The 20,693-nt window shown below is 45.5% G+C and overlaps 1 protein-coding gene across 1 annotated transcript; it reads right to left on the bottom strand.

Moving 5' to 3' along the window:
• Positions 1–1,282: 1,282 nt before the first annotated feature.
• FGF16 (fibroblast growth factor 16) lies at positions 1,283–11,585 on the bottom strand. The gene is made up of 3 exons (XM_010379081.2): positions 11,026–11,585; positions 4,320–4,423; positions 1,283–2,282 (listed from the first exon to the last, which is right to left on the bottom strand). The coding sequence occupies exons 1-3, from the start codon at positions 11,297–11,299 to the stop codon at positions 2,037–2,039; spliced, it is 624 nt and encodes a 207-aa protein (XP_010377383.1). The 5' UTR covers positions 11,300–11,585; the 3' UTR covers positions 1,283–2,036.
• Between the last annotated feature and the right edge of the window lie 9,108 nt (positions 11,586–20,693).

Raw genomic sequence — 20,693 nt, 5'->3', positions numbered from 1 at the left:
GTAAAGAGTCTAGGGATTTTTTTTAAGTGAAAGCAAGTTTATTAGAAATGTAAAGGAATAAAGAATGGCTACTCCATAGGCAGAGTAGCAAGGCTAGGGATTTTTAACCAAGATACCTCAGGGGCTGCTCTGGGGAAGAGGTAGCTCCAAGAAATGCCATCCCCACTTCAACTAGAGCCACTCTACTTTTGTTTTCTGGACGGAAGTTACCCTAAAACTTTATTTATAAACCATTCAGATGCAAAAATAATTTTTAAAAAAATATTCCTTTAGGGCAGTAATTCCCAAACTTTAGTATGCACAAGAATCCCCCTGCAAGGCTTGTTAACATGTAGACTGCCAGACCGTGCCCTCAGAATTTCTGATAATCTGGATCTCTAACAAGTTTCCAGGTGATGCTGCTGGTCAAGACACCATATACAGTACGCTAAGCACTACTGCTGTAGATGAATGTGTTTACAGCCTCCCAAATTCCCTAGGAGAAGCACTGGCAGGAGGTGAGGGTGGGGGTAAAGAGAAGGGGGAAATCTCCAGAATGGAAGTTGACTGGTTAAAAAAAAATCATTCTCTCTGTTGATTTGTGTTTATTTTATTTTTTTATTTTTTTATTTTTTGGAGATAGAATCTTGCTCTGTCACCCAGGCTAGAGTGCAATGGCATGATCGCAGCTCACTGCAACCTCCGCCTCCTGGATTCTAGTGACTCTCCTGCCTCAGCCTCCCGAGTAGCTGGGGTTACAGGCACCTGCCACCATGCCTGGCTAATTTTTGTATTTTTACTAGAGATGGGTTTCACCGTGTTGGCCAGGCTGTTCTCGAACTCCTGGCCTCAAGTGATCCACCCGCCTTGGCCTCCCAAAGTGCTGGGATTACAGGTGTGAGCCACTGCACCAGCCTATATGTGTTTATTTTGAATCCCTTCACCTTCATATCTGAAGTAAGAAGCTCCCAGTGAGTGTTTTGACCTTAGGGCTTTGGACCCTAACCAAGTACCAAAGGAGAGTTTCTCTATGCATAATCCTAAGCACAAATGGGAGTAATAGCTGTTGGTCTAGGCCTTCCTGAAGCTTTGATTCACCTGTAAGTTTAAAGTTATAGAACTGGAAAGGACCACTAGGACTTCACATATGGCCTCTAGATAATGCTAACATATTGGCTGATGGAGTCATCTAGCATAGGCAGTGTGATGCCAACATCAGAAAATTCTAATGAGTTGGAGAGAAAGAAGCTGGCCAACCGTCTAATCCTACTAAATGTACAAATCAATAGAATTAGACAGAATCTTACAATATAAAGACAAATTTTATTGCCAGTAAAAGCCTTTAATAACTCATTTCATCCTGTTTCAGTAGGACCTTATTCTTTCTGATGAAAATCCAGCCATCGCATCTCTCATTAAAAATAAAATTATTTTGAAATAAATAAATATATAAAATAAATAGCATATACATTTTATAAATAGTTTGTCCTTATGCACAGTATCCATGCTTACATTTTAATATCATTTTCTTACAACCTACCCCATCTCCCACTTCCAATGACAGGAAAACTGCATGTCAGGACAGATGAGAAATCTGCAGAGCCAATGCAGGGAAGGCTTGCAGCAAGGCTGTAGCCCCAAGGATTTTCTTAATGAGACTTTTCCAAAGCTCTGTAGGTAGCATCTGTGGCAGATTCCTTGGCCTTTCATTTATACCCATTGTCAAGGTATTTGAGTAAATTGTGGGGTAAGACACCCCTGGCCCTTAGCAGGGGCTCCCATTCTTTGTTATGCTACCTCAGGGGAAGGAACATGAGTAAAGAAAAAAGTATATACAAGATTCCCTTGAGCCCAGCCCCCCCATCCCTCCCCAAAATAACCCAACCTTGATATACACTTTGAACAACAAGGGAACAGCTGGGTTGAGTTCAACAGTAAGTGCTTTTCTGTTATCTAAAATGATAGGAAGGAAGGATTGAAAAGCTATGAATATAGTGCTTGCAGAGACAACCGTGGCCTCAGAGTACATGGGTCACAGAGGGCACACCAGAGGTTCATTACCTATAGTGAAAGAGGTCTCTGGACATGGAGGGCAACTTAGAAGGATCTACAGGCCTGGGTAAAAAGTGAGTGAATTTCTGGTGTCGTTTAGTCCTGTATCCCTCCCGGGGTGAGCCGTCTTTATTCAGGGCTACGTAATACTGTCTCTCCGAGTCTGAATGTTTGTACAAGGTTGAGGCATAGGTGTTGTACCAGTTTTCTTCAAACTGTTCCCGGAAAACACATTCACGTGTGAGTTTCTTCTGTAAGGGTGAGAAAATAAAGCAGAACCCATTATATGACTATTTCTCCTATCCCAGCTTGCTAGTAGAGAAACCCTGAAATAGCAATAGCACACTGATGTTAGAAAATTCCAGTCCTATCTCTCTGTATTACTGGAGGTATCTTTCTTCCAAATAGCACAAAACACTCTTGTCTGTATCTCCTTCATTCTCTTTCATGAGCTACACAAAAATGTTTTAGTTGAAATCTTTCCTGGAGGGAGGAGATTGGAGGAGATGGCATCACCTGGCTCTTTGAGCCTGAGAATTGCTGCTATGGCCTCCCAGTACCCTGCTGGCACCCACTGAGCTTTCTCCCTACTTAGAGCTAATGATGTTCAAATTCATTGAGATTACAGTCAACCATGTCAACTGACAGGCAAAGGCCTCAGATCTATATAAAGCTCCATGGGAGGTGAGCTGTGATCTCTCCTAATGAAGGGTCTCAGGCCTGTCAGTTTGAAAGCTCAGAAAAGATCTCCTTGAAAAGCTCTTCCAGTCTGGCTACTTCAGGCTGGCAGTTCCTGGGTCTCTTGCCTCTGTCCGTTCTCACACTTGATCTGACCGCCATACTACTTGCTGGGGTTGCCGATACTGAGTGCTGGGGACAGGCCTATCTCTTAGGTGTCACGGAAAAATGTGTTCTGATTTCATGGGGTGCAGGCAGCCAGAAAGTATGCTATGTGACTCAAAAGCCAGAGCCAGGAGTTGGGATCCCCCGGAAGAGTTAAGGTCAGCAAATCACTCACCATTCCTCAGTGCTAGGCTAGCTTCCAGAATAGAGAAAATGCACTGTCGCTAGCCTGTCCTAGCTGAGGGCTTAAGGCTGTCACCAGACCCTGGAACCCTCATTCTTCATTTGTTTGTTTCATTTGGCCTTTGGGACTCAACTGAAGCAATCTGGAAATCAGGAACTGTGTTGTTAACCTCAGAATCCTCAATTTGAAAGCCAGCACTTCCACTGCCTATTTTTGTGCCTGCTAGTCTGCTACTCCTCTGGGTACACATTCAAATTCAGATGTACTCCTCTGGAGGGTTAATGCCCCAAACCCTGACCATCTACTGCCAAACCAGCACAGATTACTGTTATCATCAGACTAGCTGACCTTCTAATGAAAAAGGCAAAAGCAAATATATCAGAGAAAAGCTTATGTTTTGGGGCCGGGTGCAGTGGCTCATGCCTGTAATCCTAGTCCTTTGGGAGTCCAAGGCGGGTGGATTACCTGAGGTCAGGAGTTCGAGACCAGCCTGGCCAACATGATGAAACCCAGTCTCTACTAAAAATACAAAAAATTAGGCTGGCGTGGTGGTGCATGCCTGTAGTCCCAGCTACTCGGGAGGCTGAGGCAAGAGAATCACTTGAACCAGGAAGGCGGAGGTTGCAGAGAGCTGAGATTGTGCCACTGCACTCCAGGCTGGGCAACAGAGTGAGACTCCATCTCAAAGCAAAAAAAAAAAAAAAAAAAAAAAAAAAAAATGCTTGTTTTGGTGGGGGCCAAATGAGTGAAGGTGTTATGTAGCAAGACCCTGAGCAGCCAAGAAGTAACTAAAAGACACTACTCCTTTACAGCTAAAAAAGTACTTTCAAGTGCTAGATAATTTTTTTTTTTTGAGATGAAGTCTTGCTCTGTCACCCAGGCTGGAGTACAGTGGCGCTATCTCGGCTCACTGCAAGCTCCGCCTCCCAGGTTCACGCCATTCTCCTGCCTCAGCCTCCTGAGTAGCCGGGACTACAGGCACCTGCCACCATGCCTGGCTAATTTTTTTGTATTTTTAGTAGAGACGGGGTTTCACCGTGTTAGCCAGGATGGTCTCGATCTCCTGACCTTGTGATCCACTCGCCTCGGCCTCCCAAAGTGCTGGGATTACAGGCGTGAGCCACCGCACCTGGCCTCCAGATAAATATTTTTTATACTTTTGCTTTACGTTGTCCAAACACTGATTGTAATAACTTCTGACAAAATACAAAACAGAAACAACAACAACAACAACAACAACAACAAAAAACCTTAAACTTACCGACCCATAGAGTTCTCCTCGCTCGTTCATTCCTAGGTACAGACCAGAGTCCACTCCCCGGATGCTGATCAGCCCCACAGCCAGGCTAATAAACTCCAGGATACCTAGGGCAAAAAGTGAACACTATTCCCGTTACCGGCATCAAACTAAGAGAAAGCTGTTCAGGTGACATGAGCTACCAGTCATTTGTCCCCAGCTGGAGGCCAGCCCTGTGTGCCTTTGATCAACTGCCTGATGAAACCATCTTTTGCAGCAAGAATGGAACCTCAGAGAAGGTACTTTGTCTCTTTGGGCCTCAGTTTTTCCATATGTAAAATGGGAAACACCGTCTTTGCTTCTACTCAACACTCGTAGGCATATTACGAGGAAGAGACCGTAAGAAGGCTTTGGCTACAAAACCTCCATAATTTCAATGTGCTATTGCTGTCAAATTCAAGAAGTGAGAAGTCAGTTTTCTGAATGCAAGAATGAGGACAGGTTTCTGTATCTTTCCCAGTAAACTCCCTCTTCCTTAGAGCACACAGCATTACCTTGCTGTCCTCTAGGCTGAACTTGTTTTGTGCCCTGTCAGCCCCATGTCCTTAAAGCCACATGAGGCTGTCAACTGCCTGTAGCTGACTCTAACAAAGGCCACACAGGCCACTCACTGTTTGTTCCCCCTGCTTATGGCAGGAGGCAAAACTTGGCCACATGAGAGCTTTCTCCTAAAAAGTGTTTTCAGCTAGTACAGCCCCAAGCTGACAAGCCTATCATTCTCTTTTGAGAATTTTAAGTTTATCCACAGCAAAGAGTTGGCAGGTGGTATTGGACTCATACTGATTTCAGATGTTGCAACTTTAAGGCCAAAGAGAAGAAATTCAGAAATGTCCTAGCTGACAATATTAGAGGTGAAGATTTGAAAATGCTTTCATTTACCCAGCAGCAGTCCTAACTGGGAAAAAGGACCCAGAACTGAAATCCTGGTGATAATGAAGACTACAATTTTGTCCCGAGATAGGACGACTATTATCTTGATACAGACATAATAGCCAACTAGATTCCTCTTTGATATTCCTGTCTCTAATCACATTTCTCAACATACAGACCAAAAACTTGTTTAAGTCATCCAGGGTATGAAATGAGCTCATATCTGGCTGTCTTATCGAAAATTGCAATTTTATTTTTGTTTGCTTATTTGTTTGTTTGTTTGTTTTGAGAAAGGATCTCGCTTTGGCACCCAGGTTGGAGTGCAGTGGTGTGATCATGGCTCACTGCAGCCTCAGCCTCCCCAGGCTCAGGTGGTCCTCCCACCTCAGCCTCCCTAGTAGCTGGGACTACATGCACGCATCACCACACCCAGCTAATTTTTTATTTTTTCTAGAGACGGGGTTTCACCATGTTGCTAAGGTTGGTCTCAAACTCCTGGGCTTAAGCAATATGCACATCTCGGCCTCCCAAAGTGTTGGGATTACAGGCGTGCACCACTATGCCTGGCCCAAAATTGCAGTTCTTAAGGGTAATATTCTATGTAATCTATATAGGGAGTAGAGCTGATTTTCCAAGATCAAGAATTTTAAGTGGCTAATTTTAAAATCAGGTTAAAAACTCTACTGGGAAGTCTCCTGAGGAACCCCAGTGACTCAAGCTGGTGGACTGCCATTCAAGTATGGCAGCTTTGGGGCCATGTGCTTCCACAACCCACCCAGATCTATTGGAAGGATGTAAGGTTCTTCTGCTGCAATTCTATAGAACACTCAGGGTTTGGCCTTTGGCCTCTCACACTGAAATCCTCCAGGTTTCATTCTCAGTCTGGTTGTTATTAAATTTTACAGTGCAAAGAAAGGAGTCTCAGGAAATGAGATTGAGACAAGACGGTAGGAGGGGAAGAGAAAATACCCAGTGCCAAGTAGGGGTTAATCAGGCACTGATTTATTGCAACCAAATCTTCAGCTGCACTGAACAAGGTTTTGCATTTGGTTCTGCTCTGTTTGATATTTCAATAAACGACTTGTAAGAGAACATATGAGGACTGCTTATCCTAGTTCTAGAAGACATGCAGCTGAGAGGGATGACACAATCAATATCCAAAGAGATTTTAAGAGGACAGAAAAATGGACTGGCTCCATAAACTACGCTTAATTAGAATCAATGTGAAGTCCTGCACTTTGGTCCCCCAAATTTCCCAAAGTATTTTGTGTTTGGGGTTTGGTTGGGGGAGGGTGAGCCTCAAGTGCAGACAGTTGAGTTAACTGTACTACTTACTTCATGTCCTATTAACATAGTTGGTCTGTGAAAGGGCTTTATAATTATTATTATTATTATTATTTTTTTGAGACGGAGTCTTCGCTCTGTCACCCAGGCTGGGGTGCAGTGGCCGGATCTCAGCTCACTGCAAGCTCTGCCTCCCGGGTTCATGCCATTCTCCTGCCTCAGCCTCCTGAGTAGCTGGGACTACAGGCGCCCGCCACCTCGCCCGGCTAGTTTTTTGTACTCTTTTTTTTTTTTTTTTTTTTTTTTAGTAGAGATGGGGTTTCACTGTGTTAGCCAGGATGGTCTCGATCTCCTGACTTCGTGATCCGCCCGTCTCGGCCTCCCAAAGTGCTGGGATTACAGGCTTGAGCCACCGCGCCCGGCCGAAAGGGCTTTACAATTATAATTTTCTATTTTCTATTTCTAAATAGATAATTATAATTATAATTATCTATTCCTTTCTTTCTTTTTCTCTTTATACCCTGCTCCCATTTGCCCCTCCACTTCAGGCAACCATGTATATTTTCTTGAAAATGTGTACTGTTATTTTGTGTTCCTGTGCATTTTAATTATGTGCAAGTCTACCCATCTCTGCAATGGGGAAATGTGGCTTAGTAAAACACGACGATGGCAAGGAGACTTAATTGAACAAGGCAAACTCCATGTGATGGGTGATAAGTGGATTATTAAAAAGCTAATGTACAATTGGTCATGTAAAATTAAAAATTAGAAAGCTAGTGGAAAAAATAGCAAAAAAAGCTAGTGTGATCTAAGGCCTCACTGATACAGGTCTAGTAACTAGCAAAAGGGAGGGCGGATTGTCCCAGTTTGTTCTGCCATGGTTAGACCACACTGAGAGTAGTGTGTTTAGTTCTACTGGGCTTAGAGAAGAAAATGGAAAAACAGAGCATGTTCAAAGGAGAGTGCCCAATATGGAAAGGAAACTAGAAACCAGGTCATGATTCAGTTCTGGGTCTTAAACTCTGAGGGACACTAATATGTGGGAGCCTTCAGTTCTTTGCTTTGCTCAGGCAGGTTACTCCTGAGCTTCAAGACTGAGTTCCCTCATTCTGTAAGTATCTCATGTCTCTGACAACCCTGAGCTCATTAAGTAGCAGAGCGCAGCTTGTGATCTCACTGCCCAAGACATAGTGTGAGAACAAATCATGAAACCCAAGAGGTGTGGCCATTTGAGTCACCACAGTTTTTCTCCAACTCTCTGTTAACCCTGATGCCAAAGGACAGATCATACAGGAAGTCACTTGGGTTGTGTCCAGTAACAGGGGTCTCCAACAGCTGGAACTATCCCTGTCCAGCTGTCTTTGGGCATCATTTTCCCTCGCCAACTTTCCTATTAGCTGGTTTCAAACTGTGGGAACCCAGTGGCACATGATGATGGAAGAGATATTCCTAAACCTTATCCTGAATCCCAGCCAGCATGAAGCGGGAGAGAAAATAAGCCATTTTCATATTTTCCCAGCTACAGCTGGACAGGGGTGTTAACAGCAAAGTGTTGAGGTGAAGTATTAAGTAGACAAAGTTTGTCCTCAGTACTCTTACCGCTTCAAGGCCCAGGACCTCTCACTACTCTGCCTCATCTTGACCTACCCACATCAGGCTCTGCCCTTTTCTTGACAATTTCCAGACTCTTCTCTTCTTATACCTCTCTCCCCAGGCCCTCAGTCAAAACTGATCTGTTCTGGGCCCCACTGCTTCAGAACCTAGCTAGATGACTGTCTAACGTGTCATTTAATCTAGTTGCATAACTTGCCTGAATCCTTCAGCCATCCTTTGGGGCCAAGACAGTGCTGCGTTGGCATCTTGCCAAACGAGAACCAGATCACTCAAGAACCAAAGCAGCTGCATGAGCCCACTCTATCCCACCTGGTGGGAGGACTCTCCTTCAGTTTGGCTCTGAAGCTCTGCTCTGCCAGTCCACAGGTGCCCCTCGGAATGTCAGGATCCTTGTGAACTTCATATAAATGCTACCAGCCAGGCGGTGATTGAAATACTCCTGGCTACTGATTGCAGATGGAGAGCGGAGAGCATATGCTGTGCCAACAGGTTATTATTTGGAGTCGGGACTGCTCTTGGGCTTAGCCTGACTTGTTCTGAACACATGGATTCCAGGGTAATCCTTGGGGGCCCTGCTCTCCAATTACAACAAATAGCTATTTACTTCACATGGCTTTTGGAGACTACCTCCTTCCCCCTAGCAGAAATCTATAATATTTTATATCTTAAGTCTGGCCTACTTTACCCTGCTGGAATGTTGACTGCTAAAGCACTTATGGAATGTTAAAGTTTCAATTTATTGAATACCCTGGCTGATTAACTCAAATGTGGAGGGAGGAGAGAGTTAGCAAACTCGAACGTGGCCACCTCTTTCTGTGCCAAAAGCTAAACGGAGAAAGAATATGTGATTTAAAGTTGGCAGGGAAGGTTACAAAGAGACAGCTTTGACCAGTTATCATTTTCTTTACAGGAAGTGCAGGAAAGTGACAGGAAGTCAGGGAAGGAGGAAAGGGAAAAGGTGATGCAGAGGTGCTCTTGGGCAGTGTTGTTTTCTTTTTTAAAGGCAAAACCAAAAATTAAGCAATCAGTTAAGCAGCAGTGAAAATGTCCCTTCCTCCTGCCAATTTTATTTCCTTTGGTTTCTCCTTAAACTTAACACCCTTAGCAGACCTGGGAGATGAAAAGAAATCAAGATGTGTCTTTAGGGAGGTAATTAAAGACCGCTTATCCCAAGAGCCTATTACTGATTTATGTTGACCTTGTAGGTTACTGGGCTCAGCTTAGGCACAAAATCAGAAAAATATTTGGAGCTGCTGGGAGGCGTGCTCATAATTTCTCCACCTTCGCTGCCCCCACCCCACATTTCTCCATCATTTCATGACCTTTTCTTTGGTTATATATCGGCAATGAGTTACCCCGGTATCTTTATGCCATTTCAGGAAGCCTCTGAGGCCAGGGTGGGAGTCCCATTCCTTATGAAGAGGAACAAAAGGGGACTGCAAAATCACAAGCAATGAAAGGGAAAGGAGCCAAGTTAACACTCCCTCTCCTCCCACTCCACCTTATCACCCTTTTGAGGACCTGCTGCAAGTTTATACAGACACCTGCACCCCTCCATTACCCCTCCCAACCCACAGTACTCTAGCTATGTTTGAATGCATTTTTCCAAGATGCCATAGACCTCATTAGGGTTTCTGCCTGTTCCCACCAAGGAAGACCAACCCTGCCCCTAAGCTGTTTGCTAGGCTTGGCCTTACCCAGCAACTGGTCCCTGTGTTCCCCTTTTTGCTGTGCACTCCAGATGCAGCTCTAGCAAGGCATGGCGAATAGGAGGATGGAGAGGTTTAGGGGGTTGGGGCAGATGTTGGCAAGAAGGAGGGCGGGAAAAAGAAGGGAAGGGTGTCATGTTTGAGTGTGGGCAGAACATCTTACTGGCTTGGGGGAAAAGGTGTCCTTCTTGGATTATAGGGTCCTTGGGAGGAAGCTGAGGACATTGGAGGATGGGGAGGGGCAAAGGTAGCTGTCACAGAACCCCTCATGATATCTTAGTAGATAATTGGAAATTGAAAATAAAAATGGCAAATTACTGAGGAGTGAACACATTTGCTTAGAAACCTAATGATCTTCGTCACAGATCAAGGCTTATATTAATTGTGTAATTAGTTCTATATGTGAGACAGGCAGCTGTGTTGAACAGTCTGTACAGTGGCAGGCAGGCAGAGACAATCCTGGATGAAGGTCGAACGTTTCCTGCTTTGGGCCCAAGACACAACTGTTTCTGGGACTGGGGGTGGGCCCAGGACTCACTGAGGCAAGGAGTCCGGGGTAGTTTCCGGCAAAAGCTGCCCCAGGACTTGTGCCCTTACACGGTGGACACCGCGAGGTTTTCCTAGATTCCCAATTCATGCCAGGCTGCCTGGATTGGCTCCTACCCTGGACAGAGCGACCCCGAGGCAGGCAGACACCACAGCTGCCGAGTACCCACGGACCAAAAGCGATTTGTGTGCCGGCCGACCGCCTCACATGCCCATGGCCCATGCAGGATCCTGTTCCAGGAAATCAGCTGCCACAGCCCTGCTGCCTTCGAGGCTCGGCCCGCGCTGCAGGCACGGTCCCGGCCTCCTAGGCGAGAGCTCCCACCCCTGTCTCAGCTCCACCTGCTTTCATTCAAGGCTTAGAGTCCAGCTCCCAGAACTACCCCCTTGCTCCCCGGGGAGATACGGTGGAGCGGCGAAAGGAGAGGCCTCACCGCAAGGCGCCCCCGCCCCCTCCTGAGAGTGTCCGAGGGTGCAGGGCCCCCTGATATCGAGAGGCCCACGCCCGTGCCGTCGTGTCTCGCCTCGACTGGCCCGGATGACACCAAGCCCGGGGGGCGGTCCGCGGGCCCTACGCCGGAGCCCGGAGCTGTGGGCTCCCCAGTGCGCCGTCCGCCCGCCTCCCGTTCCCCCGACCGCGTCCTCACCGAAGCGGCTGTGGTCGTGGCGGGTGCCGTGCACCGTGCCGTTGGGGAAGATCTCCAGGTGGAAGCCAGTGCGGCAGTAGAGCTGGCGGCGCCGCAGGATCCCCTTCAGGTGGGCGAAGTCTGTGGGTGAGCCACGCTGCAGCTTCCCCTCGATTTGGCCCAGGCGCTCGTTCAGGAAACCTGGGGAGTCAGCTAAGGGCACGTTCCCCAGAGACGAGGAGAAGCCGTGTAGATCCCAGTCCAAAGAGGCGAAGACGCCCCCCACCTCTGCCATGGCTGGGCAGATTGCGGCGCGGGTTGTGCTGGGCGCGCGCGGGCCGAGCCGGGGCCACGGGGCGCGAACTGCCTCTCCCCGCAGCGGGCGCGGGCGGTTCGGCGGCGCTCCCTCGCTAGCTCGCTTGCTCTGCGCTCTGCCGAGCTGCAGTCGACGTCTGTTCGCGTCCAAGGAACTTCTCAGCGGCGGGGAGCGTAGGGCAGCGCGCTCCTGACCTTGCTCTCAGTCAAAGTGCCTCTTCCCCTCCGCATCCATCTCCCCCGGCCTCTCATAGCTGGCTTCGTCCAGCTATCAGATGCAAACGGCACTTTATATACATACCCACTCCCCTTACATTGACATATTGGATATTTAAATACAAGCCACACCTCATTGGCATCCCCTCGGAGATTGGTGTGTGGGTTCTTTTTTTTTTTTTTCTTGCATCCATTTGGCTCTTTTTGGGAGAGGGGGGTGGAGGGAGAGAGCGAGCGAGCTTCACTCCCTCTTTTATTATGAAAAAATGGCAGGAAAAAGCTACACATTGCAGTGAGGCATAACTGCTTTTGGCAGGTTCTTCTGAAACTGCTGATGAAATAACAGAACCCAGTGCGTGGAGGCCGCTGGCGCGCACAGCCACTCAAGGCCTGTTCCGTGGGGGTCTGTCTGTGTGCTGCCCGGGGGCTGTCCCCACCTCCCACGCGTCCTCGGGCTGCTATGCTAGCCTTTGGAAAGTGCCATGAGACCGGAGTTGGGGGGTTCACATGCTCCTGATCTCCTCTTGTTCCCCAGTTGGTCGGAGGCTGCGGAAGGGGCATCTGACCCGGGACAGGGACTCCCTGGTTTCTTTGTTCCATGGCCCCCAAGTCCTAATTCCTACCTGTATAGGTTAGCGGAGTACCGAGGAAGTGAAAAACCTGGAAGCCAATGCAGTTGCAAAATTTGGGGTTGGGGGTGGTGGTCCTTGTTGATTCCAAGGCGAGGGCCTTACTGGGTCTGAGAGGAGCGGGAAACCCCTCAGAGGAAAGGTGAATTTTTATTTTTTTCAAGAAAGAGACGTTACAGCTTAGGCTTAGGAAAAGGAGGGGGGAAGTAAGAAATAGAAAGCGATCTTTTTGAAAAATGATCTCCGCTGGCTTTCTGGGCACGCTTTTACAAGGCTCTCGAGAGCAAGCTCAATGAGAGGCCATTGGAAGCCTAGTGGGGGCTTCCCCCCTACCTCGTTCCTTGTTGGAAACAGGTGTTTCCTCGTTCTGTCCAGTGCCTTGCTCCAAGATATTCTATCAGGAAGAGCGGCAGCTGGGACAGGAACCGGCGGCAGCCAGGTCAACGGGCAGCGTCCAGAAGTCCTGGGGAGCAGGTGCCAGACCTGCCCTGCACCCCTGTACCTCTGCCCCGAACCTGAATCCTGGGACACCTATTGGGCCCTGGCACTCGGAGTCCTGATCGCCTATTAAACGGTGTTGTTACTGGGTTTTCACCCGCAGCCCGCGATGGCTGCCTTCCCAGGCTCCCTCAGGAGAAACTGAACACAGGGAGCCCCGCGCTACCCCCTCTCTTTGCAGCGCCTCCTGCTGGAGACCTCCAGTCTCGTGGCAACTTTGAACTCAGGGTCACCATGAGATGAGAAAACCTATTCCGCTCAATTCACTTAGTGCAATTCAGGTCCTGCTCCTGGGCTCCCTCGTGCACCCTGAGCTCACTCCCTGGAACCGTAGCAATTCTCGGTTGGGAGTATTGAGGCTTGGTACTAGTGTGCCTCCGCAGCTCAGACAGAACCTCTGAAACCAAGCACAAGATGTAGCACATAATAGGCACACTCAGAAATAATCTGAGGTGCTCCCAGTAGCAGGGAACATAGATGCAAGTCATCTTCCAATTGTAGGGGGACACAGAAATGCAGAAAGTGTCATTCATATTGAAGTATTTATGGATGAAATCATATGCTGTCTGGGATTTGCTGGTAAATTATTCAAACTACGAAGGCAGAAAGAGCGGAGGTATCGATGCGATTATTGTCCTTGTGTCGCTAATTGTTAAGCTGGGTGAGGGGTATATTGGTGTTTAATTACACTTTATCTATATATATGAAAGTATATATGAAAATTTCCATAATTAAAAGCTTTATAAAATGAGACTGACATAAAGCAACTATTAGATTGGTGAAATACAAATAAATCAATCTTTCTTTCTTCTTTCTTCCTTCTTCAAAGAGTTTTTGAATTTAGTGGGAAGGTGGAGAAGGAAGGAAAGAGGTTAAGACAAGTACACAAATGACTGGAGTACAAGACAGTATCAGGTGCATGGTACTGTGTGGATTCAGAAAGACTGATCTGGAGGTTTAGGGCCCGGTTCTGGATTAAGGTGTCCTTTGTAATGGATGGGCCTCAAAGGGAAGATGGGAAGGATTTTGCAAATTCAGATGGACCACTTGCAGGAAGAGGAAAGTTGTAACAAAGCAAGTGGAACAATTTTAATTTAATCTCAAATGTGATAAGTGTCTTCCATGTGGTGGACACAATGCTGGGCACTTTCCATCAGTGCTCAGTACCTCAAATGAGTATTGAGTGCCACATGAAATAGCATAGATGAAATTGCTTTGAGAAGCATGTTATATAAAGGATTTAGATGTCTCCATGATGATATAGATTACACACTGATTATGGCAAAGATCATTTCCTCAACAGTCACTTCAGGGTATTTATGCATTCTTTGTCCCCCAACATTCCCAAAGTCACCAACCACAGTTGGCAGATCTGGAGTCCTACTTGATCGAAAGTCAGAGATACAGGGATTCCATTGCCCATCTGGGGCTCTTTTGAGATTAAGCTATCTGATGGTTCTGTTTGAAATGATGTTTCTATGTCAAGCATCTCAGTTGACAGAGCACTTTCAAGAAAGTTATTTTATTTTCACAACCTCGTGGAATAGAAGGTGTCATTATCCCCATATTAGAAATGAGGAAATAGAGGGGGAGGTTAAGTGACTAGTACAGAATCCTATAGCAACTAAATAGCAGAGTCATAAATTGATCTCTGCTCCACTGGCGGCAAATTACTCTCAACTCATGGGATTTAGGATTATGCAAAGATTGGCATGTTGAGGACAGTGAAATTTCACTATAGTTTAGTTTACGGAAAATCCTCAGCAGGATGCAACCTCAGACCAGAGTAGTACTGAATATATTGGATGAGAGGAAAATGTACATTAAAAAAGAAAGCAAATCTTCCCTGGATTCAGGGCATCATTTATAAAGTGAGGATAATTGCACCCCTTCACAGTGGTATTGTGAGGTATTGGGCACTGATGGAAAGTACCAGCATTGTGTCTACCCCATGGAAGACAGTTAACACATTTGAGATTACTTCCTCCTTTCCCAATACCTCACAGGGTTGATGTGAAAAGGATGTGGAAAAACAAAACTGAAGGAAAAAAAAAAAGTTCTGACTCAGTCTATAAGCAACCAAAGGCTGAGGGATAATCTGGCAGGCTCTGTTCCTTGAGAAAGGAGACAGTGATGCTAATAATGCTAGTGCTCACTAATCACCCCCCACCCCATGCCCACACATACCCCTGAGAGATGGCAAAGGATGTCTAGAACTGTTACTCTGCCCAGTTCTTCATTTTCTGGACAATTTACAATTCTTTTTTTCCTTACTAATTGATATTCCCTGGGAAGGGGCAGAGGGAACTGTATAGCTAGGCAAATCCTGAAGGTGGCATAGCCAATGACATTAGTTGCTCTTACTGAGTACTTATGTAGGCGTGTTAAGCACTGCCCTTGGCATGTTACGTGCATTATCTTCTGTAAACCTTATCACAACTCTAAGAAATACTAGTTTTTAATTTTTAATTTTATTTTTATTTATTTACTTTTTAAGAGACAGGATCTCACTTTGTCACTCAGGCTAGAGTGCTGTGGCACAGTCATGGCTCGCTGTATAGCCTTGAACTCCTGGTCCCTAGTGATCCTCTCACCTCAGCCTCCTGAGTATCTAGGACTACAGGCATGTACCACCAGGCCCAGTTAATTAAAAAACAATTGTTTTTTGTAGAGATGAGGTCTCACTATGTTGCCCAGGCTGGTCTCAAACTCCTGGCCTCAAGCAATCCTCCTTCCTTGGCCTCCCAAAGTGCTGGGAGTACAAATGTGAATCATCATGCCTGGCCTATGAAATCCATTTTACAGATGAGGAGGCTAAGGTCCAAAGAAAATCAATAACTAGTAGCAGAGGCAAGCCTTAAACCCAGTTACTTTTTAACCCTTGTTTTTAAATTAGTGCTTAACCAAAATGCTAGCCTGCCTCAATCAACTTACTTCAAAAAGAACTTGTATTGCTCCATTGTCATTTGTTCCTGCCTCCTCTCTCCTTCTGTTTTCTTTGCTTTATGTGGACAGCAGTATAGTGTAGTGGTTGAACACTCCATCTCTGGTGTTAGACTGCCTGGGTTCATAACCCCAGCTTTAAGCCATTCTAGGTGTTGGAGCCTCAGTTTTCTCTTTGGTATGATGCAGGTGATGATGGTAGTCATCAATTCATAGGGTTGCTGTGAGGTTTGAATAAAATACACAGAATGGACTTAAAGCTGTGCCTGGCACATATTAAGTTGTCATTGTTCTTAATATTATTTACATCCTGCCTGGCCCCAGCCATATTTCCTCCCAAGGTTTCCTCTAACTATGCTCATTTTTTCCTAAGGAGGAGATGAAGTAGATAAGAACACTGGCCACTGGCCTGCTGAGTCACCCCAAAGCAATCAATTCCAATCCTATTAATCTTTCTGTGTGATATTGGGCCAGTCTTGTTCTCTCTGGGCTCTAGAAGGCGTGACTCAGAAACAGGGTGACCACATTGTCAGCTGTGGGTGGGTAAGCAGGTAGTGAGGGAGTGAAGGCCTGTGAAAAACAGGAAATTACTCCTTTGTATAATTCCATTTATTGAGCCTCTTAAGGGCCAGGCACTTTTCTAAGAGCTTTAAATTTAAATCACATCATACCACCATGAGGAAGATGCTGTTATTATCCCGACTTTTTACAGATCTGTGAAACTGAGTGCTAAAGAGGTTAAACAACTTGCTCAAGGTCATACAACTAGCATGTGATGGGGCTGAAATTCAGACCTGGCGTCCGGCTCCAGAGACCATCCTGTTGACCACTACACTTTTCTGAAGTAGCTGGGGTCTTATTGAAAAGAAAAAGTAGTATAACATGACCAAACCATCTTCTGGAAAAAAAAAATTCCATGTTAAAAGAGGAGTCTTACCAAGGCCTACTTGAAGGTGGAGGGTGGAGGGTGAGAGGAGGGTGAGGACTAAAAAACTATCTATCGGGTACTATGCTTATTACTTGGGTGATGAAATAATCTGTACACCAAAGCCCCATGACATGCAATTTTCCTATGTAACAAGCCTGCACGTGTACCCTCTGAAACGAAAATAAAAGTTGGGAAAAAATTTAAAAAGGAGCAGTCTTTTTCTTTTCTATTTTTTTTTTTTAACCTAGGTGATCTGTATCTAGAGTTTGAGAAGTCTGCAAAAAGTCAGACTACTTTCCCACCCCCAGTTCTAGAAAGGAAAGGACATCTCTTCGGCTGGGACAAGCCCCCCCCCCCCCCCCGCATCTTACCTGTCTGGTCAGTCTCCTGCAGTGACACTGAGCCACAAATCTCTTTTGTCTCTGTTGTCATTCTCCTGTGAGCCTACCTGTAATGGAGGTGGATAATGTACCATTAATTCTGGCTGTAACTTGACATTAGTTGGCAGGTGATGATATTTTTGTGAAATGATCTGTTAGTTCTTTGAGAGGAATGGAACACCATGGAATGTGGCTCTAACCCTGGCAACTGGGATCACTGCTCAACCTGATGTGTGTGATATGAATGTTGGTCTCAGTGGTGTATATCTAGGGCTGGGTGTTGGGGGAGGAGAAGTGTGGGTAGAGACAGACTATCATAATGTTGGTTTTCTCAACACAAAAGTGTGCTTATGTTTGTATTTGTGACAGTGTGCAGAAGAATTTCCATATGTCTGTGTAACAGTGAGAGTCGTGGGTTTAAGGTGTGAATGAATGTATGTAAGTATGCAAATCTATAGGCAGCCCCTGCTAATAAGAATATGCATGACAGTGAAGTTCAGTTCTTTTGAATTCAAAGTCACTTCCTGTTTTTACCTGAGGTGATTATTTTATTCCCTTAGCCTGAAGGAGACAGGGAAGCCAGGCGGAGTCACCTCCAAGGAAACTGAGGCCCTGGTTTCCTTGGAGTCTTGCTGAGGTTGTCTTACACAAACAAAGGGAAAAAGTAAGATCTTGAAATCAGCTCTTTGCTTTCTGGCTATGGCCTCTGATTAGCAGAACCCCTTTCCGTTTTTGCCTCTCTCACCCCGGTATTACTGGCTTTCATCCTGTTTCTGGGAGGGGTATGAATCTCAGCAGTTACATGCATTTCATGCATCATTATTCACTGCATTTGAAGCTGTAGAGAGGGAAGGGTCTGGTCTGCTCCCAGTGCCGCTAAGTTTCCCTAAGGATAGGGTATATAACCCTTGGAAAGAAAAAAAATCCTGAAAGGTACAAGCTATGGAACAGAGTTAGCAAGGAAGTGTAGTCAGTAGTCAGTAGTCACCTGAGCAAGTCGCAGGGAAGAAATGTACATTCTGACGAGGCGGATTGTGGTCCTAGCTCTCACTGAACTCAATGTATATGGCTTTGGCCAAATTATTTCTCACCTGTGGGCCTCAGTTTTCCTAACCGTGAAAAAGGGGTTGGACTACATCAGTCTGTCTCAAACTTTTATTTATTTATTTTTCACTAAAATAACCCTAATGACAGAGGAAAGTGAAAATGAAATCCCCAGCATGGGTAAGGGAGAGGGGTGGATGGGGTAGCCTAAAGCAGCCTCCTGTAAACTCCAAGTGTCTTTGAGATCTTGTGTTATATCCTAAAAATGAGAGCGGTGTTTGCATTCTCCTCCATGATATAGCTATGTTTGTTTTAATATAGAAATTTTAAAAATTTCTTATACTCAAGTAAAATTGACACTCCAGAAAAGCATGCTGTGTTTATTCTGCGGCTTTGTGGACCCCTTTGGCACACTGCCATGGACCCCCAGGGGTATTCATACACCCGTTTAAAAGTTTGGGAATAGATGATTGAGATTCCTTTCCGCTCTAACACTCTGTGGTTCAATGACCTGGGAATACCTGTGGTGTCTTTGCTAGCTGCTCCCCAGGATGCTGAAGTTTTTTTTCTGTTTTTTGTTTTGTTTGTTTTTTTATGGCTGTGTTTGAACACTCCATTTTCTAACCATTTATACTAAAAGAATGGAAACCCCTGATGTTGTTTCTTGAAAAAGTATCTTCAATATGTCTTTGCTGAGCCCGAACTACAGGCTCAGACTTTTGCTAAGTGCCCCTGGGAGAGATCAAGAAGGATGCTTATGGGATTAATTGTGGAGTCTAAACTAGTTTACATTAAACATTAGGAGTTAAGAGTTGACTGAATCAAGTGCTAAATTGTGTGGGGTAGATTTTAACAGTGGCAGGTGGTTGAGAAGTAGGAGAATGGTGTGCTTCCTGGAAGAGGTGATACTAGATTGGAGTTTTGAGAATGAGTATGGTTCAGATAAACGGAGTGAAGGGGGAGTGGCATTCAGCTTGTAGGAGGGCATGAGTAAGGTCTGGAGGCTGTAAGGATTGTGACACACTTAAGCCTGGGCCAAAGCCTTGCTTAATGGCAAGAGGCATGGAAAGGTGAAATGGGATCTTTTCCCCCCTTGGGCATGAACTATTAGCTACTTATCAGTCCACTGTCGTTTTAAAGGAAATTGTATTATTATTTTTTATTTACTGTCTTTTTAAAAATTTTATTTGACTAGAAATGTGGTCTCACTATGTTGCCCAGGCTGGCCTCAAACTCCTGGGCTCAAGTGATCCTCCCACCTTAGCTTCCCAAAGTGATGAGATTACAGGCATGAATGAGCCACCATGTCCGGCCTCTTTTTTTTTTTTTTTTTTTTTTTTTTTTTTTTTTTTTTTTTTTTTTAATAGGAGGCTGTGACAGTGCCGAATCCCTCATTTCTTGGAACAAAACAAAACAACCTTCAAAAAGAGATTTGGGAGCTGGGTGTTGTGGCTAACGCCTGTAATCCCAGCACTTCGGGAAGCTGAGGCAGGAGGATCGCTTGAGCTCAGGAGTTTGATATCAGTCTGAGCAACATAACAAGACCTAGTCACTACAAAAAATTTTTTTAATTAGCTGAGTATGATGGTACATGCCTGTAGTCTTAGATATTTGGGAGGCTGAGGTGGGAGAATTGCTTGAGCCCACAAGGTCAAGGCTGCAGTGAGCCATGATCACACCACTGCACTCCAGTCTGGCTAACAGAGCGCGACTCTGTCTCTAAAAACAAATAAATAAAATGGGATTTGGGGGAAAGAGTACATGAAAGAAAATATTTAAATGGCCTGATACACTGTCATCCAATCTAATCTGTGATTACATGCAGATTTATTCTGTAAACCATTAAATTTCTGGTCTTTTGGGTGCATGTTATTCCCCCTACTCTAATTTATTGGTGAAAGTGCATTTCAAAAAACTCTAATTTTGGCCGGGCGTGGTGGCTCACACCTGTAATCTCAGACTTTGGGAGGTCAGGAGTTTGAGACCAGCCTGGCCAACATGGTGAAACTCCATCTCTGTTAAAAATACAAAAATTAGCTGGGAGTGATGGCGTGTGCCTGTAGTCCCAGCTACTCGGTAGGCCGAGGCAGGAGAATTGCTTGAACCCAGGAGTTGGAGGTTGCAGTGAGCCGAGTTTGTGCCACTGCACTCCAGCCTGGGCAACCCAGTGAGACTTGGTCTCAAACAAACAAACAAAAACTCTAATGTTGTCTCAGTTAAAACTGGAAAAAAAAAAAAAGAATTTTCTCCATATTATTTAAAAATATTGGCAACAGGGTTGGCTAAGGGTGCCATTGTGTCCCTTGGCAGCTGGGGATGGTCATTCCAGAAACTCCTTAGAGTAGAATCTAGGGAGAGAGGCACACCCAAGGGGAACAGAGTTGGTGGCAAGAGGAGGTTTCAGCAACAGGCCCAGAGAAGAGTAGTTTTTAGGCCCAACAGTCAGGGACAAGGAGGCCTGGCAGCAGGCAAGAGATAGGTGCCCCTACAGGGAGACAGACAGCATCCAGGGAGTTTGGCAGCAGGCTATACACAAGGGTCTAGGTAGGGATCTAGCATCAAGAAGAACCGGCTGCAAGTAGCAGGGACACATTACCAATTTGTTAAAAATCCAGATAAAATAAAATTATTAATATGACTAACAGAAATAAGGAAGAGACAGGAGAGAAAATAGGCAGAAATGGATGAATGCTTATTTATTCATCTGTCCTACCAGGGAGCCAACTGATAACATTT

Source organism: Rhinopithecus roxellana, chromosome 7 (genome assembly GCF_007565055.1).
Source record: "Rhinopithecus roxellana isolate Shanxi Qingling chromosome 7, ASM756505v1, whole genome shotgun sequence".
In the NCBI taxonomy this organism is placed as follows: Eukaryota; Metazoa; Chordata; class Mammalia; order Primates; family Cercopithecidae; genus Rhinopithecus; species Rhinopithecus roxellana.
The sequence above is the reverse complement of the archived record's forward strand: the minus strand, read 5'-3'. Positions and strand labels throughout refer to the sequence as shown.